At 39.1% G+C, this 26,840-nt stretch overlaps 1 protein-coding gene across 7 annotated transcripts in view; it reads right to left on the bottom strand.

Annotated features, from left to right (window-relative positions):
* LPGAT1 (lysophosphatidylglycerol acyltransferase 1) overlaps window positions 1-26,840 on the bottom strand; it is a 115,890-nt gene that overhangs the window by 60,938 nt on the left and 28,112 nt on the right. For 2 of the 7 annotated variants that reach the window (XM_033091957.1, XM_033091962.1), the window contains exons 1-2: window positions 20,097-20,152; window positions 18,969-19,233 (exon numbers count right to left, since the gene is read on the bottom strand). In XM_033091957.1, coding sequence (XP_032947848.1) covers window positions 18,969-19,206 — 238 coding nt within the window. In that variant the 5' untranslated portion in view covers window positions 19,207-19,233; window positions 20,097-20,152. Of the gene's footprint in view, window positions 1-18,968; window positions 19,234-19,359; window positions 20,153-20,518; window positions 20,543-26,840 lie in introns of those variants that run through there. The other 5 variants (XM_033091955.1, XM_033091956.1, XM_033091959.1 and 2 more) reach the window with 4 other exon arrangements.

Below are 26,840 nucleotides of genomic sequence, written 5' to 3'. Positions count from 1 at the left end.
AGGCCACCAACCCAACCCATGGCAATGTGGGCAATGAGAGGCGTTAAAACCTGACCTAGGAAAGACAACTGCTCAGAAAGTTATCACGAACGTAGATATTAAGTGAAGCCAAGCGAGACAAAGTTGGGGATGTCACTTAAAATGAAAGAGCAGAAAGCATTCAGCCCAAGGGGTCTTAAGCAAAGAAATTCATAGTTGCAGCTAAAATAGCCTCTGGTTTGAGGCTTGACCATATTCCCAAACTTCCAAATCTAGGATAGTAAAAAAAAAAAAAAAAAAAAAAAAGTGCTAAGAATATAACCAAATGAGAAACTAATAAATTGTATTACACAGTCAATTGTCCTATTTCGAAGAGCTTTCATTCATATTCTCTCCATTGTCACAGAAGTGAGGTATTTGTCTTACTGAAGGCTCAAGATCAGAGAAGACATTGTGCAAGGTAATACTGTAAATAAGCACCACAAATCTGACTGAAATCCTGGTCTGTTGACCCCTGAAGCCAAAGCATAGACAGCCCCTGTCTGATTAGATTACTAACTATTACCTGGAAGGAAAGTGTGCTATGTTTTCAGGGCCTAATGAAAACAGTGTGGGCTTCAGAGCAGGAGACTTTCATTCAAAGGCCAGCTCTGTCCCGTGCTTACTCTGTCACGCATCAAAGCTCTATCACCCAAGTGACCTGACTTTCACAAGTCTTCATTTTCTTACTTGTACAATGGGGTTGATATTCCTTCTCTGAGGACTGTTTTCAGTATTGAGTGAGAAGCCACATGGAAGCACTTGCTAAAAGGCCTGGCACATCAGGTACTCAATTGAGGTAAGTTGCTCTTCTCACTGGAGGCATTATTGGTTGTCTATGGTTCGCACAGAAGTTAGTCTCCTTGCTGCAGAACTAACTAAAAAGGATTAGGAGAGGCTTTTATTTTCTTTTAACAGTAAGTCTTATCAGAAGATAAATAGTTCCTGAAGGAATCAGAGAAACTAACTCAGAAAGCAAACTATAAATTAAAAGTATTTAAGGTCCTAAGAACTTGGTTTCAAGAATGATATTATATTAATAGGATGACGAACGTAAGAACATGAGACAAGAGGTGAGAATAAAGAGACTACATAATGAGAATGCACTGTAGGTGAAACCGTCTTCTCACTGAGCATGGAGATCAAACCTAGAGGTCATGGGGTCCATATATGAATTTCAAAGAGTTGGGAACCCCTTGAAACTGTTTGTAAAACTGTCAGCATGTGCAAAGGTATGTGGTAATCCCCCAAATGTGCCTTCACCTCCACCCCATAAGATATCCATGTCAAATCCCTGGAACCTGTGAATGTTACTTTATATGGAAAAAGATGTGATTAAATTAAGGATCCTGAGAGGAGGAGCTTATTCTGAATGATCCAGTAGGGCCCTAAGTCAATGCCTAGTGTCCTTATAAGAGACACAGACAATAAGCATAGAGAAGGGGCAATGTGAACCTGGAGGCAAATTGGAGTGACACAGGCACAGCCCAGGAATGCCAACGGCTACCAAAAGCTGGCAGAGGCAGGAAGCTCCCTCTAAAGCCTCCTGGGAGTACAGCCCTGCTGACACCTTGACTTGAACTTCTAGCTTCCAGAAATGTGAGACAATAAATTGCTGTTGTTTTACATACTTCTGTAGTAATTTGCTATGGCTGCCATAGGAAATTACACAAGTACACTTTCCTGAGGGGAAGGCCCATAACTTTCATTAGATTCTCAAAAGAGGTCCTGTCCTTATGAACCCCAAAAGGTAAAGAACTCCCATTGTAGAACATAAAGCAAAACTGTCTATAAGCAAAGGAACTAGAATTTTTTTAAAAAACCTGCAGAACAAGTCGTTACTTGGATAAGGTCCCACAGTTAGTAAATGTTGAAATATGAAAATAATAAGCTGTCTTCTGACATCTAATCCAAAATTCACTGCTTTATCTCTTGGAGTTCAACCCTATGAATGCATTAAAGGGCAGTGATTCCCAATCAACTAAATAGCTTGTTAAAAATATAAGTTCCCAGGCTCCATCTGGATGAATCTCCAGGGTAGAAGAATTCATATATATATTTAAAGCTCCTCTGATAATTCAGATGTGCAGACAAATTTGGAAACGACTACTATAAGGCAGGGGTCAGTAAACTTTTTCTATAAAGGGTCAGATAGTAAAAATTTTAGGCCATGCAGGACAAAAGGCAAACTTGAGGACATTTACATACTATAAGTATTTACATAACAAATTTGTTTTCCAACAAATTTCCACAAATTTTTTATTGACAAAATTCAAAATATAAAAATAGTTGAATACAGTAGTTTCCCCCTCATCCATGGGGGATACATTCCAAGATCCAAACTCTCTTTATAGACTATGTTTTTTCCTATACATACATAACTATGATAAAGCTTAATTTATAAATTAGGCACAGTACGAGATTAACAATAACTAATAATAAAATAGAACAATTATAACAATATACTGTTATAAAAGCTATGTGAATATCTTTGGGGCCATTTATTAAGTAAAATCAGGATGATCTTAAAACGAGCACTATGAGAGGACAACGGTGAATCCGAAGCTGAGATGGCTCAGTGACCAACTGGCAGGTGGCATATACAGTTTGGACGCGCTGGACAAAGGGATGACGTACACCCAAAAGGGATAGAGCGGGAATGTGCAAGATTTCATCACATTACTTAGAATAGTGTGCAACTGAAAACTTATGAACTAGTTATTTCTGGAATTTTCCATTTAAAATTTTCAGATTGCGGTTGACAGCGAGTACCTGAAACCACGAAAGCAAAACCGTGGAGAAGGGAGAACCAGTGTACAACTTTTTGCAATGAACATCTACTAAGGAGATGAATGGAATTCTTTCCTGGGAGGGGTGGCATTTCACTTAATGGGGATTCAAAGTTAGTGTTTCCCATCACCAGGTCGATGGAAAATGGTGATCTGTAAGAACCTCCCGAGCTGGAGAGGATTTACAAAACAAACAGGCAGTGGGCTGGATTTGGCCCAAGGGTAGTAGCCTGCCAACCACTGCAGAAAGGTACAAACGGAAACCACAACTCCTGCCCTTAAGCAACTGACGCCTTAGTTAAAGAGACAGGAACAGCAAAGGTGAACAAAAGGGAAAAACAGAGTGAAATTCTGAAGGTTTTATGCAGTAGTAAAGCACTGAGTCCTAACCATTTCAAGTAGGAACAGCCTTTTTAAGGTCCAAATATGTGATAGTGGTTCTTTTAGCATTGAATGAAAATAACCATAACAAAAAGCAACTATAAAGTCTATAATGCTTGTAAAGGATTTCTTATTAATCAAAACAGCAGTTACATATATTGAAAAATATTAACACATATCTACAAGACATTATTTATTCATCTACAGATGGTTCCTAATAATATGTGTATAGATTCTTGACCCCTGAGAGAACTCTGAAGCACTACTGGAAATCTCAGCCCAAATGTTAGGAACACGGTAAAGAGCAGATGCCAAAGAAGTTCAGCAAGAAGTAAAGAATGGAAACTGAAGGAGTGGGGAAGGATGTCAGTGGGTTAGCTAAGTAGGCAGAGATTTTCAAAGAAATGGAAGAAGAGATCTTAGGGAGAAGAAGAATAGCAGTGAGAAAATGCAGAGGGACTGAGGGGGAACAGTCTTACTAAATAAGAGCTCAGAACAGAACCAAAAATTGGAGGCGCTGCCCCACTGCCTGCCTCACTAAGAGAGCCAACATGAAGTGCCTTCCATGTATCATGCCCTGATAAATGTTCTATCATTCAATCTTCTCTAAGAATAGTTTTCCTATTTAAATACATTAGCCATGTAAGTAAGTGACCCTGGTTTCATCAGGTACAACTCTAAGTGGGTCAAAGTCTACTTTTCCACCTTAAAAATAAAAAAATGAAAAATCCTGCTCTTGACCCGATTTCTCTCCTGCAACTATCACCCTCTACTCTTTCAGAGGCAAACTGATATGGGAGAGCCCCCTCACTATAGAAATTTTAAGTTTCCTTTTCCCTAGTTTCTTAGCTCCTTAGCCCCGGGCTTTGATTATTCTTCTAATCAGTTTCTGAATCCTAGACTAAAGATTGCTCTAGCCTGAATACTTCCCAACATCCCCCAAGCCATGCGGGACTTAACTCTTGGATAATTCCATCCCAGAGAACAAATAAGTTTTAACATTCCCCCAGGCCATTATACTTGTGGATTGTAATCATTGAACACAAAATTCTTTCCAACCCATTCTGGGCCCAGCTCCTGGACAATTGACGCCACCTGAATGACTGGTTGAATGGCCACAGGCTCTATAGAGCTAGCGGATTTATTAATTAAAGTCTATTTTTCCTCATTTAGGGGCCTTAGGGATACATAGGATACCCCAGCAACATTGCTAGTCGCAACCAAAGAAGCCAATGCGGTCTTCCAGGCGGATCTTGAACCCCTTCCTTTCATCTGGTACCAGATAGGGCGAGAGTTCCATAAATTCCCCAATAGGTAGGGACAGCTCTACACCCCTGCCCAGCAGGAAGCAGATACAGAAGAAAAGACCTCCTGTCCCTCAACTTCCCAGAGACATTTTATGGGGATCACATCTCTCAAAGGGAAAACAAGGCAGGCAGTTAGAGCTAGGCATCGGGTCTCTGCATTCCTGCACAACCCACAGAATGTGACCGCCAAAAAGATCTCCCCTCTATCTACCCCTATGAGGAAACAAATGGGTACAAAATACCCGACTGGATTAGACCAGTCACTCACACCTGCGCAGTAAAGGCCACAATGACCTTCATTTCAGCTGGGCCTTATCATACCATCATTATAATATCATGCATACGCCTGGAAGTTCATTAATATAACAGACTGAATTCTGGGAAGGAACATGCTCAGTCTAAAAAGATGAGGTAACAGCCGCTTGTCAATCACAGGTGTCAATCAAGTGGTCCCATACCTGGAAAGGTACAGCCCATTCTAGAGAGAAAAGGATTAAAAACTCCAAGTCCTCGCCAGTCAGAGCCTTTTGAGCCTCTTCTTTTGCTCCCGCTCCAAACTCTTCGGAGTGTACTTTTTCTCCTAATAATGCCACCTTGGGCCCTTGAGCCATTGTCTACTGCTTGGGTCCGTTCCTATTTCTTTGGAGTATATTATCTCTTCTAATAAACTGCTTGTTCACTACTTTACCTCAGCATCTCGTTCAATTCTTTGCTCGAGACGCCAAAAACCTGGACACTGCACCGAGAAGGGCCTACTCTCTGGTAACACAACTTCTGGAAAGTCATACATTCATGTTTGCATTTTATCTCCTCCCATTTATCATTATCTCCAACCCACTCCAATCTAGTTTCCACTCCTACCACCTCGATGAAGCTGCTCTTGCTAAATGCAATGAAAGAATAAATCAGTTCGCGTCTAACAAAATATAAACTCTGAGCAGCATTCCTCAGGCCCCTGCCTTACACACTGTGGACTTCTGACACCACACTCGTTGGGCATCCTTCTCTCCACAACTTCTAACTGTTGGCATTCTCGAAGTTTGATCCCGGGCCTCTAATCACTCAGTACTTAAAATCTCGCTAGCTGATTTCATCCATCTCCAATGGCTTTAAACACCATTGGAATTTACCGCTCGTCTGAGTTCCAGATTGCCTGTCCATAAGCGTATATTCACTTCAGAGCTCCACTTGGCTACTTCTCACCTATCCTATGCTAAATTTTTATCTTTCTTCTCAATGTTGCTCCTTCTCTGAGCTTCCCTAACCACCCAGAAGCTCATACCAGAAATGTTATGCTCATCTCCGTCACCTGCCCTTCTATTGCATCCTCTACGTCCAATCTCTCGGCAAGTCCTGACAATTTTCCTCCTATAAAAACTCTGCAATTAGTTCACTTCTTTCCATCTCCACTGCCATCACCCCGAGACCAAGCAACTATTACTCACCTGGGTAAGGTGAGGGTCTGCCAGAGGGTATCCCCTGCACACTCTCCGTTCTCTCCGATCCATTTCCACACAGCCGGCAGAGTATAGAATTACAAATATGAATCTGATTTCACCATCCCCTTACTTAAAATCCTAGAATAGTTTCCTCTCTGGATAAATTTCAAAATCCTTAATAGGCACTACGAGGCCTCACTGGATTTTGCCTCGTCAACTCCCCCATGACCACCCCTTACTCCTCTCCTTGTCATTCACTCCCTGCTGCAGCCAATCTGGCCTTCCCTTTGTTCCTCAAACACGACAAACACTTTTCATCCCCTGTACACGCCACAGCTCCCCCAGCACCACCAGGCCACCTCCTACTTATTCCTCAGGTCTCAGTCTCAATACTACTTTCTCAAGGAGGCCATTCTTCCCTGACACCACTCACTTCCAGGGGAAGCCCCCGTCCCTTACCCTCATAGCCTCTACACTTGTTCTTTGCAGCCCTTCTCACAGTTGTGATTGTGTGGTTCTCGCGTGAGTCCTGTTGTCTCCCCACACAAAATAGTCAACTGCAGAAGAGGAGGAGGAGCTGTGCCGTTTTATCTGCCATTGTTCTCTCACCACCAGCACAGGGCCTGACAGAGCAGACACTCAAATATTTCTTATTAGGATAGATGACTGAATCAGTCAGAAGACAGCTAAACATAAATTGCTTCAAAGCATTTCATATTTTATAAACATAAAATTTATATTTCGTTAATATTTTAGTTACACTATGACTTAAATAACCATAAATGATTATTTATTGATTAAAACAAAAACTGAATTGAGCTGTTCTATTGGCTAAGCTTGAGCATCCTCAAATGTTTCTAAAGCTATCCATAAGTTAGCTTTTATTCATTTAGACATATCTTTCCCCAAAAGGTTATCTTGGTTGTTTTCCTAGGCATTAATATAATAATAACACTTATTTATAGAATACCAAACACCATGTTATTCACTTTACATTTAAGCTTCACAAGAAATAAATATCATAACCTCCATTTTTATAGATGATGAAACTGAGGTTCAAAGAAGTTAAGTAACTAGCTCAAAGTTGCACAACTACCAAGTGGTGGTGGCAGGACCCAAACTCATACTAGCTCAAAAGTCATTTTTTTTTTTTAATACATCATGCTCTCTCTAATATCGTACTTATTTAGCAATATCTATTCTTTGCTAAAAATACAACAGCCATATACAAGTATCTCAGGTTTAAAATGGCTTTAAAAGACAATTTCAGTTTCAAAATGCCTACTTCAGTCTCTCATATACAAAAACCAATTCTATCCCACCCATAAAAAATAGCCTGAGATTCTCATTCAAAATGACACCCTTGTTCCTTATCCATGTAATTTATACATTTTTCTACAAAATTTAGCTTCCAGTTAATTTTCTTCTCTGCAAGGACCTCATTCAATTAACTTTTTAAAATGGAACCATCACATTAGAGGAAAATGTGCATATTGATCTCCATTTTTCAGAAAACATTTTGCAGATCCATTTTGGACACACAGTTCATAGTAAACTTAACTATTCCCAAAACCATCCCTGAAAATAAAAACTACGTCAAAAATCCTTTTGATAGGAATTAATGTAAATCACACACTCTAGCACAGTATTTTACCAATAACTTTGCTAACTGGCAATAGGCAGTCAACAAATATTTGATTGATCAGTCATCAAAATACTTCTACAACTAATGGTTCCTTGAGAAAGCAAACAGTAAATAAATATTTCATTCTTAATAACAAGATTTCTAACAATTTTTAGTGGAACACATAACTAGGAAGCATTTCTTCAACACAGAGGTAGAAAGGGGTCATTTAACCCAGTTATGAATATTAATTCTTGAAAAACACTCTTCATATCTAACCCCTATGCTGTACACCTGAAACTAATAATATTGAATGCCAACTGTAATTGAAAAAAAAAAAACATTATTTGCCTTGAAACTTTAAAATTCAAGACAGTGTTAAATTAGGATTTCTGATTTGTGAACTTATTATTATTATTGAAGTCATAATACATAAAAAGAATTGTGACTTTTTAAACAATTAAATACAAATATACTTAACACTCAAAACTTACCACAAAACTATAGTAATAAAGACAGTGTAGTACTGGCATAAGGAGAGACATACACATCAACGGAATAGAATTGAAAGAGTCCAGAAATAAACCCATGTGGCCAACTGATTTTCAACGAGGGTGCAAAGATCATTTAATGTGGAAAGAATAGTTTTTTCAATAAACAATGCTAGGACAAGTGGATATCCATATGGAAAAGAACAAAGTTTGGACTCCTAACCTACACCATATAGAAAAATGGACCAAAGACCTAAATATAAAAGTTAAACTCCAAAAAGAAAACATAGGTGTAAATCTTCGTGACCTTGGATTAGGCAATGGTTTCTAAGATGTGACAGCAAAAGCACAAGCAACCAATGAAAAAATAGGGTATAGAATACAGCATATAGAAAAGAATCTTAGAACTCAACAATAAAAAGACAACCCAATTTCATGGGCAAAGGATTTGAATAGACATTTCTCCAAAGACATACAAATGGCTAATAAGCACAAAAAAAGATGCTCAACATCATTAGTCATTAGGAAAATGCAAATCTAAACTGCAATTAGCTACCACTTCACATCCACTAGGATGGCCAAATTGAAACAAAACAGCGACAACAAAACCCCAGAAAAGAGTAAGTATTAGTGAGGTTGTAGAGAAATTGGAACTCTTCTGCATTGCGGGTGGGAATGTACAATGGGACAGCTGCTATGGACAACAGTTTGGCAGTTCCTTAAAAAGTTAAACATAGAATTATCATATGACCCAGCAATTTGACTCCAAAGTCCAAGAGAATTAAAAACGTATGTTCACACAGAAACTTGTACATGAATGTTCACAGCAGAATTATTCACAACAGCCAAAATATGAAAACAAACCAAATGTTCATCAGCTAATGAATGTATAAACAAAGTGTGGTGTATCCATACAATGGAATACTATTCAGTCATACAAAGGAATGAAGTACTGACACATATTACAATATAGACAAACGTCGAAAACATTATGCTAAGTGAAAGAAACCAGACATAAAAGACCACATATATGATTCCGTTTATATGAAATGTCTAGAATAGGCAAATCCATAAAGACAGAGCATAGATTAATGGCTGCCAGGGTTGAAGGGAAAAAGAAATGGGTAGTGACTGCTTATGGGTTTGTGGTTTCTTTTGGGGGTGAGGAAATGTTCTGGAACTAGTCAGTGGGGATGTTTGTAGAATCTTGTAACTTATGAATATACTAAAAACCACTGGATTGTACATTTTAATATGGTAAATTTTATGGTATGTGAATTGTATCTCTATTTAAATATATATAAATTCTTAACACTAAAGCTATACTGATCATAGCTTAGTCTTTTGATGATTCAGAAACTTTTTGATGTATTTAAATTTACAGATTTTTTTCCCCTTAAAGTGTCAAATAATGCTAACTTCTAATTAATTGCATATGCAAAATGTATCGTACACATACAAGTCATAATGTTTCTTAAAGTTTAATGAGATAAAAAATGTTTAGGAAAGGTAATTTGCTAGCAAAACTTGAAAAGCTCTATTAAGACTTAAGAAAAAGCATAAACTTATAACTAAAATTTAGGCATGCTTTTTAAAATACTATTTTTAAATTATTTGTACTACAATTTAAAGGAACAGAAATCAACTAGATTTGCTGTATCTTTCATATTTAAAACTATGAAAAGCAAAGAGAAATAACTGATTTTTAATAACCTACATTTTACATGATTTTGTTCATAAAAAGAAATGAGACGTTCCACTAATTAATGAGTGCACAAAGAGGAAACATTTCACTAGGTTAGTAATATGGTACATGAAACTTAAAAAACCTTGTGACCACAGTTCTTACTAATGGCACTTCATTTTTCAGTTCCCATCACATGCCTCTGCTACATGAATCAGTCATTGAGGCCACTAAGAAATTTTCAGTTTTTAATGGTAGAATTCATTACTGTATAGGCACTATGGCTTATAAATGCAAAACTATTACATGTCTAAAAGGAATAGACTACTAATTGTTATTTGAATTCTTTTTTTAATGGATATCACCTAAGCCTCTGGGGCCCAGGCAGGTAATGTAAGTGAGCAAAGCAGCACCAGGTAAGAAAGGAAGAAGTGGGATCTTGGGTGAACCGGAGAGCAAGGGCACAACATAATGGGGGCAGACATCACTTACCTCCAGCAAACTGGTGCAGAGGGAAATGAGGGCCCAGCATGGCAAGATTTCTTATTTTTAAGAGCTGCAAATCTTTGCTTTATTTTTTATGTTTTGTGAAATATCCCTAATTTTGAAATGTTGGCAACTAATTTTTTAAAAAGTTGGGATAGTATAAAGGCCAAATAAAGCACATAAGCTGGTCAATATGGCCACTAGTCTGCAAACTCTAAAAGAAACTCTTGAAACTAGTTTATAACAAATAAACTATAAATATACTATAATATATAGTTACATTATATATAAAACATATTCTATATATACTTTATATATATATATATATGTATGTATATATATATATACACACACACACACTTTATATATATAAATGGATGTATTACACACACGCGCACACACACACACACACAAATACATTTACCAAAGTTTGGGGAGCACTGGTCATCCTTAAAGTTTTCAAGGTGGTCCACAGACCAGACCCTAGAGAGCAGTATTAATACCGTTAGGACATTTCATTTATATTCCTTACTGAAGTATCAAAGGTAACTCAATTCTTCCATTCATTTTGGTGACATTTTCTTACTGCAGCCAAGTGGAAATAGAGTGGCTGTGTTAACTATACTCCACTGAGAAGATAAGTAGTCCAAGAATCAAAACAGTTTGGGAATCACCAGGAGGAAAAAAAAAAAGTTGAGGAGGCTATTTCTTGCTTTTGGACAGACCTTAAAGAAAATTAATTAGGAGGTAAACTGGCCTCCATTTTATAATAATCAACTGGTAGTACAGTAGAATGGTGACAGAGCTATCTGAATTATAATTATTAATACATAGTTGAACGAAAATCTTTTGTTGCATTTCCTGGTATGAACGTGGTCAAGTTATAGACATAAATCTTCCTGGATAATACACAGCAACAAAGAAAAAGATAAAAACCTCACAAAACTCCTTTTTCAGCAAACCTAAGAGAAAACAAAAAATATAAAACTCCAAAATACATGAGATCAGGGCTGAGCTCAAACAAGGACGATATCAGACAGAATCTATGTTGGGAGTAGAGAGCAGAGATAAAGGTGTGACATGTAATGTGAGATAGAGATGGAAGGTGTGACATGCTTTCTGGAAGACCTCAGAAAGCAACAGCAAAAATGCACTTCCTCAAAGAAAGGAGTCTATATTGGTATGCTGGGGCTATGTCCCTCCAGTCACAGCTACAAAGTGGTGGGAAGTTTAGCATTGGTGTCAAAAAGCCTTTTAGACTAAGTCTGGTTTGGAGAAACTGAGGACTTGTGGCGACACAGAGAAACACAGCCAGGTACCATATGTAAAAAAGACTCTTGGGGAGGCAAAAATCTGGAAATCGACCCTGACCCCACCCACACCTCCTACAAATAACTGGCAGAGGAAAATCCAATGCATTAAATTACAGGGAATAAAAAGGTAGCTGGCACAGCATTGACTTAGAGATACCATAAGAAAAATGGTAGAAATGAGTAGCATAATGTACCAAGTGTCAAAGAATGCTTACTAGAAAAATATTACAACAAAGATAAAAATTGTAACTAAATATTCTTGCATGAATCTAAGAAAATCAATGAAGTCACCACCACTAGGAAGAAGATTACAAAGCATATATATAACAACTTAAGAAAGAAATGTGTACACAACAGGAATAGAGAAAACACGCACTGGCAGAACTCAGGAAAGAGACAGAAGAATAAACAAAACCACAAGAGAAATGAAGAAGAAACTGAAAGGAGAACAAATAGAAGAAACATTGCAAAAGACATAGTAAGAGACATTAAAGACAATTGCAAAAGACATAGTAAGAGACATTAAAGACAGAAACAAACAAATGGAAAGTATTTAAAAGGATTAAAGAGAAAATGATTAAGAGAGAGAAAGAGAGAGATAGATAGAGAGAGAGAGAGAGAGAGATACTCGTACAAAGGGATATCCAATACACATACATTTAGAATCACCAAGAAAAACAAAACACAAAAACCCCACAACAATCAAACAAAATAAATATTTACAGATATAAAGAAAACTTCTCTGAAATAGATTTGAATCTACATTATTAAAAGGGCACACATGTGCTATCGTGTCCTACACCACCATATCCTTGTAAAGTTACTAAATATTAGAGAGAAAGAGAAAATCCTTTGAGTAGACAGGCAAAAAAAAAAAAAGATCATATGATAAATAATGGGGAAAAAATTCAAGCTGACTTCACACATCTCTACAGCAACATTTAATGCCAAATGACATTTTTACAACATGTGCAAGAAAGAAAAAGCCAAGGATTTTATTACCTGCTAAGCTATCCTTCAAGTATAAATCAACAAAAAGTTGTAAAAATGTTGTAAGAATAATATTCTCATGTTGTTCTCATGATTCTTTATTGAGAAACTACTAGAGGATAAACTTCAGCCAACCATAGGATGACTGGAAAAAATTCAGCAAAAGTGCTTGGGGGAGCACTATACATATTAAACTAAAGAAATAAGACTAAAACAGAAGGAGACAAGGGTGATAAAATAGGACATAAATATTATAGGCCTTAATAAAATATCAAAGCAAATAATAAAAATTGGGAGAAGGGAGAAAGTGAGCAGAAAGATTAATGAGCTTACTGATTACCTTGAGATAATAGCTGGGAATAAATGGATAGCCTTACAAGCTCACAAAGCAAGTAGAAGAGATATAAGCATACATAAAAGTACAAATGCAAACATTACTGTCAATAAACACTATTGACTAAAATTGAGTGATAGAGAAAAGAGAAAAATGGAGGATTTAAGAAGAATTTTACCTTTGTTCATAGAAAGACAATTAATAGTTACTTACTATCAATAGAGAACTAAGAATATCGTATAAAGTAACAGGAAGACAAAAATACAAGCCTTGCTAAACATCAGAACAAAATGAAAAACAAGACTGCAAGGAAAAACAGACTACACAGTGAAAGACTTAAAATTCATATATATAAAAACAGAAAACATAAAATAAAATACAATGACCAGAGCACAGACAAAACAAATCTAACGTGTCAATAAATGTGATTAGATTCAACTCATATTAAAAGATTTTCAAATTGACTTATAAAGCAAAACCTAACTCTATGTTGATTATTAGAAACACATCTAAATCAAAATCGTTTAAAAAGTTTAAAAACAAAAGGACGGGCAAAGATATACTGGGCAAAGATATACTAGGCAAATGTGAACAAAAAGAAAGTAGGAATTGTTTTACCTGGTCTGATTCCAGAATCTGAAGTCTTAAGTACTACAAACACTACAAATACCACTTCACGTGCTTCTGTAATGGTGCATTTGAGTATGTATGCATGAATGAATATACTTTATATACTTCCAAAAGAAAAGCTATTTAAAATAAATTACTCAGTTATTTATGATCTTTGAAATAAGACTAGATATCAAATTTGCAGTACCACCAGACTGCTGAGTTTAAAGCGTTTACTAATATTTAACTTTAATGATATATTTTCCATATGAAAACTCAAAACAACGTACTGAATGAAAACTCCTCAGCTGGGTTTATGTCAAGATTAGTTGTTGACCTAACATCATACAGTAACTCCTCACTTGGATGACAATCTACTGTCAAGCACTCAAAAACTAAAATTCCAATTGAACTGCTGTTCTCTGTAAGAGTAGAGACTTAAGGAAGTAGGATTTTTATGAAATTTACAGTATACTAAAATACTTCCGTAGCAGCAACAGAATACTTTTAACCTCTTGCAGACATCATAACTATGATACTGCTTTCAGGTGTTAAAGAGTTGTAGCTTTGGAAAGAGACTTCATGCCTCAGCAAGAACATGTGGGTAATAAAAATCAAGAAAAACTCTAGGAACATTATATAAAGATCAATAATAGCTCTTTAAATACAAAAATAAACCTGTAACATCAACTCAGTTAATGCTTAAAGGGAAGTAACTGTGAAACCTCTGTGTTTCAATTTCAACATCAGTAACAAAAGGAGGGACGATAATAATAAAATCAACCAGATAAGATTGTTGTGAGCTTTAAATGACTAAAACACTTAGAATACTACTTGGCTTATATTTCAATAAATGTTAGCTAATATCATCACAAAGATACAAATTTCAACTGACACATTAAGTCTTTTCAATCTATTATAATTCTTGATGATAGCCCCACAGAGAAATAGTTCCCTACAGGAAAAAATAAAGGAATTTAAAGCATCTCCTTCCCTAAGTTCCCTATTCCCTCTCTGCTACCACCTACCACTGATGGGAGAGCAGGAGCCCTTCCTCTTTTACCCCAGGTACATCTCCATGACAGCATTATACCAGGATGTTTTCGGTGTTGGTGCACTGTCTTCCCCACCAAGGCTGCTGTGAACTCAAGTCAGCGATTATGTCTGTGCATCTCAGCCCCTCCAGGTACCTGTTCCCACACATAATAGAAGCTCAAGAAAGGTGTGTTAACAAATGTGGTACTATAGGATGTGTATTTGTATGTATGTGTGTATGTGTGTGTGTTTGAGCATGTGTGTGTGTGCATATGTATGTATGAGAAAAACATGATCCAGTTCAGAGTTTCTATTTTGTGGATTGCAATGCCCTTGATATCAGACCTTCCAGGGAGGTAAGTAGCTAAGGCACCTTAGCTGAGACCAAGAAAGAAAGAAGGGATCATTCAAAAAATACTTTAGATGCTATGGAACACTCTGTGAGCATCAGGCAATGAACTTGTCTCTAGAGGAATAAAAGAAGACACATCTCTATCTGTAAAGAGCTCACAGCACAGTAGGCACAGAGCAGGTAAGGATTTCGCCCCCACGAGTGAGTAGATATGCTCAAGTTAAAGCTAGATCAAGACATCTGATTCCCAGAGTTGTAAATTGCAGTGTTCTTTCCACTAGAACAATGCCTTTCAAACGTTGACAGGGTTCACAGTAAAAACACGTTCTGTAACACTACCCAGTATAGGTACCCACATTTCTGATCTTTTGTATTTAATTCTATTCTATCTCACTTTTTAAAAATGTTCATCTTGACACACTAAATTAGTTTATGACAAAGGTGGGAAAATGCTGCATAGAAGATAAATTTTTTAAAAAATTTCTCTAGAATTTCAAGGTCAGATATAATTCCTAGTATTTTTCCTCACACAATGAATTTGCATCCCAGTGAAAAACACTATCAAATAATCAAATAACCATGACAGCTGTCACTTGGGGAGTGGGAGGAAGCTAAACCTAATCTCCATCAGCTTTCCCTAAAGCCACCCAAGTGAATACCCAATCTAAGGGAAATAGCATTTGTTAAGCAAAATCAGTTTGGTGGCAGTTCCCTGACACTCCAGCTCCCTTTCAGTTAGACTGTGGCCCCAAAGACTGCCATCCTACATAGAAATTCTGGCGCTCCCATTTATAATGAATACTTTTTTAAATGACTTTGTGTAAGAGACTTTAATTAAGTGTGTTTGTGCGTGGAACAATGAATTTATTAAAATAAGTGAATGAAAATCAAAATAAACTATTTTAAATAAACATTTTATTTTTAAAAAAATCTCTCTGAAATGTGCCAATCTTCACTTAAATTGGAGGGAGGGACTGTACTGATTTATCCCAGCTCTGAATAAAACATGCAGAAGTAGATCATTAACTGAGCTAGAATCTCTCTTTTGGTGTGCCCTTGAAATATTAGCGCAAAGGCAATGTACAACTCTTCCTCAACGTGAGATGTTTCTACAGCACTTCCCACTAAAGGAAATGTTCTCCGAGTTCTTTCAAGAAATGTGTTCCCACATGACGTAAAGAGCTGATAAACAGTAAGAAACCAACAGAAAGACCAGAAAACCCCTTTCCATCTTCTGTGTCCAGAGGCCATACTCCACCTCTGAGAATGCAAATTAAGTGCAAGAATATTCATTCAAGTTCTCGGGCTTACTAGCCTCACTATTCTCCATTCTCATGAGGCCCATGTCTGAGATTAAAGGACTAATTTTTGTGACATTTGCCTGAAATTAGAAGACAATTTTATAAAACTTGAATAAATCTTCCTGTCTTCCCTAAAAGAAATCTGTTTAGAACTATGTTTTAAAAAATATTCTTTTTATAAAAATAAAATGCATTTTTCCTAAGAAAAAGGAGAAAGCCATACTTAATATTTATCAGCTCTGTCCAACAGAACTTTCTGTGATGATGGATGTGTTCTATGCCTGTACTATCCAATAAAGTAGCCACTAGCCATCTAGTATAGAGCACTTGAAATGTGGTTGGTGTGACTGAGAAACTGAATTTTAAACTTTATTTCATTTTAATTAATTTAAATTTAAACAGCCACATAGACTACAAACTACCATACGGGCAGCGTAGGATAATTAACGTAAGTTCTCAGCAGCAGAGCTGTGTAATTGACTTGTCTTGGACTGAATGCCACATTTTGAAAAAATGATATTCTACACCAATATTCACTTTCCAGCCTCCTAATTAATATTTAATTAATTAATACTTAAGGTTTCCTAGGAAGTGGTTTTTCAACGAAGTTTGGCAATTTTTATTCTAAAACGAACAGATTAGATCTGCTGAGAATTCCTTTGGCAATGTTCAATTTTCCATCTGTGAAATTTAAGCATAGAGAAAGGGAAAAAAAACCTTAAGCTCATCCTCCTGATACAAAGGGAAAAAAATGAAACACATAAATCCATACAAAGGCTAATAAAACCTCTTAGATGCTTTTATGGGTACATTTGCTCATCAACCCCTACTTCTTTAGATCCAGTGGTGGCTTTCAAAAAAAGTTTGAGCTCTTAACTGTGTTCTGTTATGATCAGACCATGACTAGACCCTCTGAAAGTATTCTACTTATAGGAATACCATGTAAAATAAACACACTAAAATATTCTATACTTGAATGAGATGAACTGATCACATGGTCAAAACGCAGTAGCCTAAAGAGAGCAGATGCTTGAGAGAGACTAAAATATGCAGATCCTTGCCAAGACCACTTTCCAAGCAGGTGGCAAACGAAACTGTGCAGTTCTACAATCAACAGGGAAGAGACGCCCCAAGAAAATATGCTTAAAAATACACTGCAGCCATGCTGTGGCCATAGATAACTAACTTTCACTTCAAGCAGCACTTATAATTGCACTCCTTATAATCTCAAGGTCAATGCCAAATTAATTTTTTCAGCTTCTCACTTTATATGCAAATATACCTCACACACATGCAAGCACAAACATTTCGGTAATTTCATCGTGTTTAAGGAGAATGAATTTCTAAAACTTGTATCTCAAAGTCCTATGAGCCCATTTAAAACAAGCAAACTTAAGTATACTGTACAAAGAACAAAGCCACTAGTACCACACAGCATATTTGGGGAAGCCCAAACAGAGCAAAGCAATTCTAAAACAGCAGTGCAATTCAGGTAAGAATTCAGCACCACAGATGAGAACGTCTTTTTCTCTACCACCACTACTGCTACCACAAGGGCCTAAAAAAGGACTAGAAGCTACTGTATCCAAAAAGCACTGAGATATCAACAAGACCTACATGACAAGGAAGCAATGTGTACAGTACCCAGGGGCTTCCAGTCTTGCAGAATAATAAATGGTATTGCCAGGAGAAAAGGCTTCATCTGAGAGCTCTCTGACCTAGCAAGTCTGTCAGACTCCGTTAACACCTGGGTGCTGTCAGTCCTTTTCTGTGTACAGATAAAATCTGCAGATGCAGCCTGGACAAGAAAGAGGGAGACAGAGAATTTAAAATGGGGAACTGCCATGCTGTTCCACCCTGAGAGTACCCTCCTCACTCTTCCAAGCTACGAACTAGACTCACTGACTGCAGCATCTACAGCATGATCTCTAAGGAGCCTATCAGTTATAAAATTCTAGGATAAAAGTCTCAATATCTTAAGACAAGAAACCTCACTGCTTTTTTCATCATCCTCATTCTCAGGGGGAAAAAGTCAAATAAGTATAATACACAGTCCAGAATTTTCATAGCAGAGGCACAAGTTCTCAAAGCACATAAGGGTTCAAAACAAAAAATAAACACTATTTCTCATGTAGCCCTCTAAAAGTCCACTTCGGAATAGCCTTACTCCTGCTTCCCAAAATGCAATTTAAAGGGAGAAATAACAATGTACTTAAAGACACTCAGAAGATAAATTAGCTTAACATGGATAAAACGTAATTTTTATATTTAATATTCTAATACAGATTTGAGATAAAAAGATTCTAGTAATCAAAAGAAACATACATAACGAAAAGGAAAGCCATTTTCAGCTTGGCTTAAAATGTTAACAGTACAATACTACATTAAATTAAAAAACTTATTAAACTATTTTGATACAAACATGGCTCAGTCCTTTTTCTAAATTCCCCACGTTTATGGGCTAAATATCTTACTTCTTCATTTTATAAGCCCTCAAGCCCCATATAACCCACTCCTATTTCTCTAGCAGAGCTTTTGCAGACTAGTCTTACTAAATGTCAATCACATTTAAAACACATTATTGAAAAAATTATCAATATATAATTATGAAATTGTAATTCTGAAAATATCATCCTTAATTGAGATTCTAAAGACAAGCTCAATAGACTTGTTTTCTATTTATGTTTTCAATAAGTCAAAGCATTAAAGCATCGTCAACTCAAAAGCGTAATATATATTTAATCATGGCTCCTGACTTAAACATAACATTACAGATTTGTTCATATGCATTAAACAAAAGTGCTCTCACTCTTACCTGTATATCCAGCATACCATCCCCAAGAAGCCACCATTCCTAAAAGCCATTTATACATGAGTCCTTCAATATACCAGAAGAGCTTACTGTCCAGCATTCGAAGGGGCTGAAGCACAATCACATAGCAGATGTAAGCTGGAATTGCAAACACGTTGTTGGCGACCATAAAGGCAAACCTCAGCAGGGCTTTCACCAAGATCCAGACCAGCGACGGAGCTTCTTCCAAAGTCACAGCCATTCTCACATTGGAGTTCGTCCTGTCTTTCTGAGATGAAAGGAAAATTCATTTAAAAAGGAAAACGGATCAAACACATATAAATAGTTACCAACATGGAAATCGTCTCCAGCACAAAAAAAAAAAAATCGAGTCTAAGCCTTCCCGGTGTAGTACCTCGGTGATCTCTCCGGGAAATTCCAGAGGGGGACAGAGAGCGAGGGAGGAGGAGCCGCACAAGGTCAAGGGAGCTGTTCACAGAGGCACAGGGTATGTCATAATATATTTAGCAAATGATAATGCTATTCCCACTAACTAATCGGTGGCCGTCCCCGCACCGCGTCTCACTGCAGTCTTCTGTTGGACTTGAAGGAAGAAAAATAGACCCACTTGCTTCGATCACCCTCAGTATCTCCAAACTGCCGACACCAGGGACACGAAGACTGAAACATGGACCTCTCGATCAGATTCCCCAGATCAGATTCCCCAGATATTGTGAACCTGGTACCCTCCCCACCACCATTCCGGCACATTGATTCATTCCTTCCAAAGGTCTCTAGCATTAGCAAAGAGTTACACTAAAAATTTTCCTTTGGGGGGTTATTGTTTTCCCTTTTTTAAGAAAGAAAAGAGAGGGGCCTAGAAAAAGGGCAGAAAGGGGAGAGGAAGAAAAGTAGGGGATAAGAAGGACAGGGGGAGGGGGAAGGGAGCACAAGCCAGAAGGAGGTAAAAGCAAAGGGGCCAGCGACGGAGGGAATAAAGTCTCCGACCAGAGGACCGGGGAGCCTGGCATGACGAAAGAAGCGAGGAAGCAGAGGCGACTACAGCGCTCAGGGGGCGGGAGGAGCCCGCAGCGGTTTCCGCGGGTGTGGACAGGGTCGGGGCGGCGGTCTCGGCCCGCGCGCCGGGCTCACCTCGGCGGGCGCGGACGGCGGGCGGAGGAGCGCGGGGGCGAGCGCGGCCGGGGCCGGCGGCCCGGGGCGCGGGGCTGCGCGGCGGCGGGTGTCCCCGGCCGAGGGGTGGCGGTCATGGACGCGGCGGCGGCCGAGGCACGGCGCGAACGGGCGCCCTACTCCCCTCGCGGCTGCCTGCGGACAGAGGGACGGCGGGGACTCAGAGGCCGGACCTGTCACTGGGGCGGGTCCCGGGGAGGCGGGCGGACGCCCCACGCCCCCGCCTCCTCCTCGGGGCCTACCGCGCCCTGGTCCCTCATGCCGCCGCCGCCGCCGCCTCCCCGGGCTGCACGACGACGACACTCCTTCCCCGCCCCCCAGCGCCTCCCCGGCTCGGCTCCGCCGCAGCCCCGCGGCCTGCGCCCGCCTGAGCCGGGGGTTACCTCGGGCTGGCCGGGCTCCGGCCCAGGCTACAGGAGCCAGAGGAGCCGGAAGAATGCATGGCCGGCGGCGGGGCCGGCGGAAGGAGGCGGCGGCGGGGCCTGGCCCCGCTCCGGCTGCGGCGCGGCCCGCGCGCGTCCCCGGCGGCACGGAGACTCGGTCCCCAGGGCCCGGCGGCGTTCGCCGGGTCTGGCAGGGAGGAGGGGGGAGGCGGGGAGGAAACGGAGGGAGTCAGGACTGCGGCGGAGCCGCCCCCAGAGCGCCCTCTAATGAAGGCGCTGCCGCGGCCGCCGCCGCTCGGCCCGCTCTCCCTGCCGCCTCCCGCGTCTACGACCCCGCCGGTCCGCGCGACTCAAGGCCTTTGGGGCTGCCTGGCCCCCGGGCCAGGACCTCGCTGAGGCCAGGGAGGAGGAAAAGGCCGCTCAGAAAGGTCTAGGAAGAAGCACCAGTCCTTACACCACACGAGGAGTGCTTGGGTCCAAATTGAGAGCCCCTTTTCAGCCACAACAGCCGTTTTTCATTGTTAGGGCCCTCTTTAGTCTGACGAGTCGATCACTATCCAAACTGGGAAGCTGTCTCCTTGAAGACTGAATGTCCTCTTTTCCTCCCTAATGCAACCCCGTGGCTCTCAAGGCTTTTCTTCTGAACCTCTCCACAGTATTAAGGTCTAGAGTTTTAAACTAGACTTTAAATCTAGAATTTAAATAAACTCATTTTAAGTGCCAGAATTCTTGTTTCTGGAAAGCACCTGAGACATTAACGACAGCTGCAATTCCCCGTCCAACCTCCCACCTCCACACCCCTCCAAAAAAGGAATCCAGTGGGAATGAATGGTCTACACAGAGACACTGAAATTTAGTCAAGAAGGGAAAAGCACTTAGGCAGCGCCTACTATTGAGTAAGTGATCAAAAAATGGTGGCCATAGGAACCCCCAGCACAAGCTTAGTCACTCCTGGGACACTAGCTACATTCTGTTTCAAGGCTGGACCACCAAAAGGAAAATAGAGAAATAATAGCTCAATGACCTGCCCACCTGAACATTCTCAAATGGCCCACGTTCATTTCAGTTAAAAAATAAATAAATTTATCAAAGCTTGTTATATCCCTTAATCACATTGGTAAATGTGGGTGGGGGCAGTTTTTACATGTTCCTAATGACCTGCCGTATTCAATCAGAGTACCACCTATTCTGCCTACTTTGAAAATGTTTGTCACTGTGTTTGCTTTGGACTCTCAACTAACTCAACATCTCTCTCTCTCGCACTTCGGTTCCTCTTTGGTCCAGAGGTGAAGGAAAAATAAAATCACCTGGTGCCGTAAGAAAGAATTCTTTCTGTTCTCATTCCCTTTGGTGATGAGGAAATACATGAAAGCACAGAGCCTGGCTGAAATAATTCATTAGATTCTTTTCCATTTAGTATTGTTTTTATTTATATATGTTATTTATCTATTTCACTGATACTATATTTTAACTGTACAGGGCTTAAAAAGGCACAGGCCCTATGAGAGAACTTTCCATGTATGTTCAAGTATAGCAATAGAAAGGTTAGATGTGCCCCCTTTCTGTTCCCTGTATTCCCTCTGAGAATTTACGTGACAATAGCATCTTTAAATCAATCTCGTGAAAGAAATAACATGTACTGTAGATTATTGTTCAATAATCTTATTATATTCCTAAATAAGATAGTTGAGGCACATATATCTTCCAAGAATCAAGAGTAAACCCCCTAAGGATCCATTCAGCATTCCCATGCTGGTAAACACTGGCTGATACCTGGAGAAATAACCTACCCTGGGATGTATATCTGGTTCCTGGATCACAGAGCATTTTCCAGAGTGCCAGATACACCAGCACTTGCTGAGATGTAATTAGTACCAGCCAGCCAGGCCCAGAAAACAGCCAGAGGTTGGGTAGGACCTTGCACAGTGGGTCTCAACATCAGTTGGGGTGCAAAAACATCATTTGGGGTGCCTTAAAAGATAGATTCTTGGGCCGTATAACGGAAAATTTTATACTCTACGTCCAGAGAGGCCTGGGAAGCTGCTTTTTAAAAAGTAGCATAGGTCTTTCTGCTACAGGTAGTATGCAGATCCTGCTTTAAGAAACCTTATCCTGGAGGTATCCTGAGATAATCACATCCTTTTCTAGACCCTTCACAATTTTAAATCATGTGTTCATATCTGTTCTCATCTGCATTAGTTTGCTAGGGCTACCATAACAAAATATCAAGGACTGGATGACTTGAACGACAGAAATTTGTTTTCTCACAGTTCTGGAGGCTGAAAGTCCGAGATCAAGGTGTCAGGAAGGTTGGTTTCTTCTGAGGCCTTTCTCCTTGGCTTGTAGACAGCCACCTTCTCCCTGTGTTTTCATGTGGTCATCTGTGTGTGTGCATGGGTCTGGTGTCTGTCTCTCTGTGTTCTCATTTTTTCTTATGAAAGCCGCAGTCACAATGAATTAGGGCCCCCCCCAAAACAAAAAACCCACATTACTTACCTTTTTAAAGTCCCTATTTCCAAATGCAGTCACATTCTGAGCTACTGAGGGTTAGGACTTCAATATATGAATTTTAGGGGGACACAATTCAGCCATAACATCATCCTTCTACTGTTTACACTGCAGAATTCTGCCTTTTAAGTAGCTCCTCATGGAAAGGATGTGGAAGCCCTCATTTTGATTATTTCAGCTTTTCTAGTCTTGACTGGCTCCATCCTCATTAGACTTTTCTTGAAACTAAGCAAACAGAGCAGTACAGTATGTTCAAGTGTAGATATGCCTTTTATTCCCCCAGGGTGAATGAGGGGGCTTATCTTTTTAACTTTCTTGACCACTGGAGCACTTTCAGTTTCAAGATTATTCAGTACCTACAATGGATAAGAAACTGCATTTGGGCTGACTTCTTCAGGGTACAATATCACGTGATGTGTATATTTCTTATATTTCAGAGTTCATTTTAGATCTATATTTTGAATTTTTACCTTATATATACTACCTTCCTCTTGCCTATACCTTTTTTTTACCCTCAACTCACTTAAAGCAGCCCCCTGAGATTTCTCGATGGCTTATTTCCACAACACCACAGGCAGACAGATGTATAAATGCTTTGAATAACTAATAGGAAGGTGGGGAAGGCCAGCTCTTCAGGGTAGACAAATCTGTAGAAAGCAAGGACCTTCTTCGGTGGCTAATCAGCTTCTTGTCCCCTATCTTGCTACCTTAGAGCTATGTTTATCAAAGCACCAACATTAATCAAGTCAAGAATTGCAGAGCCTTCACATACACCCCAATAGGGGAAAAAGGAAAACAGATCCCACCCTATAGCCACAGGCATTATAGTTTCAGTTTCAAAAGCCCACATTTGAACCACAAAAGGATGGACCTTTGAAAGAGAAATATGATTTCTCACATTTCCAAGAGTCCCCAGACATTTGAAAACAATCTAACCACAACACCTTAGAAGGTTTAATTCCACCCATCTGGTCCACATACACACAACAAATTAGGTTATAACCCGGGAGGGGCTCCCTTGGGCAGAAGAAACCACCTGGGCCTTCTCTTTTTCCTAGTGGCAATTATAAAAACATTTCGCCAGTTTCTGCACTAAAGCTCCAATGAACTGTTTCCTCTCTGGGGGGAGACTTCATCAGCAGTGTTGTGCTGTGCAGTGACTTGGCACATCACTAGAAAGAGTGGCAACCTAGAAATTAGCACCCCAAGAGAGTCATGCTTTCTGTTGTCAGATTTAACTTCAAACAAAAAGGGATATAAATATATATATATATATATATATGTGTGTGTGTGTATATATATATATATATATACACACACACACATATACGTATATATGTGTGTATATATATGTATATATTATTATATTATATTATATTATTATATTATATTATATATGTGTGTATATATATATGTATATATATATATATACACACATATATAATATAAAAATTGTTTTTTCTTCTATGTTAGTATCAGTTATCAGTTTATATAAAATGCATTAGGGCTTATAACCTAAATATTTTTTAGACAAGTTGGATCAAATCATTATGGCTTCACTGCAGCTTTATTGAAGCCATGTCATCAACTTTTCATTAACAAGGTTGGCCCTAAGCAATATTAAGTAAACAATTCTCTCTTCTCCTCTGTGTCCTTCTCCTCTTCAACTAATTTCCCTTTTTTCTTCTTTATACTAAAATGATCTCTAATTCCCAAAGGGCACTAAGGGCCCCACCTAAGACCCCGACTCTCTCAAAAGACAACAGTCAAAGCTAGAACCTTCTTTTTCAACTGTCCAATGTTGCATTTCCTTGGCTTAGCCCTGTCTTTCCTTCTTGGTGTGATAAACCAATTCATGTTGATATGCTTATGGCTAAAAACCGTGTTACCTCTTCTTAAAGTATGAACATTTTATAAAGAACCTCCTAAAACCCCCAAAGCCTTAATGCCGTTCTAGTGGTAAATTCTTAGGTATTATATAGATAGTGGATGAGTATTAAGATATTTTGGAGAAGGCTATTTCAGCAAGTTTCTCCACTGACAGAACCTATGAAGTCATGTAGTACACCTATAAACAAGTCAAATTCAAATTTAAAATTGCATTTTCTTAACCTAAGAACTAAAATAATCACATGTTATTTCTGATTCAATTAAAATAATAATAGCTGACATTTACTGATCACTTTCAACTTCTAGGCCCTGTTTTCAGTGTTTTACGTGCATTCATTCATTCCATCTTCACAAAGACCTTACGAAGAGTATATTGTTACCCATATCTTACAGACGGAGAGATGAAACAATCTGCCTTAGGTCACTCAGCTAGTAAGTGGCAGGGCTGGGACTTGAGCCCACTAGAGCCCACACTACTGACCACACACTACAGTGACTTTCGAGGAGACTGGTAGGAAAGCTCTTCTCCACCGAAAGAGAAATAGGAAGTTTCAGAGGACGCTACTCTTTTCCAGTCTCACCTCTTATCACTCTTTCCTCACCCCTCCCTGTGCCCCATGTACTGCCCCTCCTCTCACTCTCCACTATTGTACCAGCCACAGTAAGGTACTAACCCTCTTGAAAGGAGGTACTGTGCAATGTCACAGATACAAGCTCATGCTTTTTATATTCAAGCTTTTCCCTTTTTTGTGTCTATTTGATCACTTTCATCCCTCATGGTCCAGCTAAGATATCAAAGGATCCATACCCCCATTCTCATCCCCACTTCAGAATTCACCGTCTTCCTCCATATGTATGCTTCTGTCACAATACTTACCACATGATAACAATGGATCATGTTATCATGGATGTTTTATATTTCAGGTTCTCTACTGAGATTAGGGGTTCCATATCACCTGTCTTTCTGATGATTATTTTCCCAGTGTCTAGCTTACTGCCTTACATGGTGGAAACAAATTTTGAATTCAGTGTTTGTTTAATTTATTCAGATTGAATAATTTCTTTTCATTTTTTTAGGTTGACAATAGGATACCTTGAATGGTGACATCATCATCATTACCCAAACCATACACAGAAGAAATAAAGCTGCTAATACTTCATTTTAAAATGCACTTCAATCTTTTAAAAATGACTGTTTCAATAATATTCAGTGGCTAGAAGTATCTCAGTGGAATCCCTAATTGTACAAAATACTATTACCTCTTTTATTATTAAAATATCTTCCTTCCTCCATTCTCAAGCTATCACCTAACTCCCAATCCATCCTAGATAATGTGGGCATAGTACTTTTCTTAAAATACCATTTTTAACATTTCATTTTCCTCTTCAAGTTTTGACGTTGGTTTTCCATGTCCTAACAAATCAAGTTTGAATGTTTCTATCTGGTTTGCTTCAGGGCCCTCAATACCCGATTCCTCACTCATTATTCTAGAGTTTATCAACCAACAGGCCATGAACACTGCTGTGACTCAATTAAGCTTACGTGGCACAGCTGGCACTTCCAGGGCACCAGACTGGTTGCTTCCATTTACCCCACACTATTATTACCATTTTCAATGAGTGCCATGAAGTTAAAGGTTGGGAAACACTGTCAAATTCTACGTCAATTCTCATTGACTTTCCTATCAACCTCCTCTACTTTTAAATGAGTCCATTCCATAGCTTCGTTTTGGCTGTTTCCCTTACTTGGAATGCCATCCTTCTTTCCTTCTCACCATATTTCAATAGCCAGGAGAAGCCTGTCTGCTTGTCCAGGACTCCAGAGTCCCTTCTCTGAGTAACTGCTGCATTTATAGAAGCACCACAGCACCTCAAATTAAGGTTTGACTTCATTCTTTGCTTTCACAGATTCCTTCTTTCACAA

Source organism: Rhinolophus ferrumequinum, chromosome 22 (genome assembly GCF_004115265.2).
Source record: "Rhinolophus ferrumequinum isolate MPI-CBG mRhiFer1 chromosome 22, mRhiFer1_v1.p, whole genome shotgun sequence".
In the NCBI taxonomy this organism is placed as follows: Eukaryota; Metazoa; Chordata; class Mammalia; order Chiroptera; family Rhinolophidae; genus Rhinolophus; species Rhinolophus ferrumequinum.
Note: the sequence above shows the minus strand (reverse complement) of the source record. Positions and strands in the feature narration are given on the sequence as shown.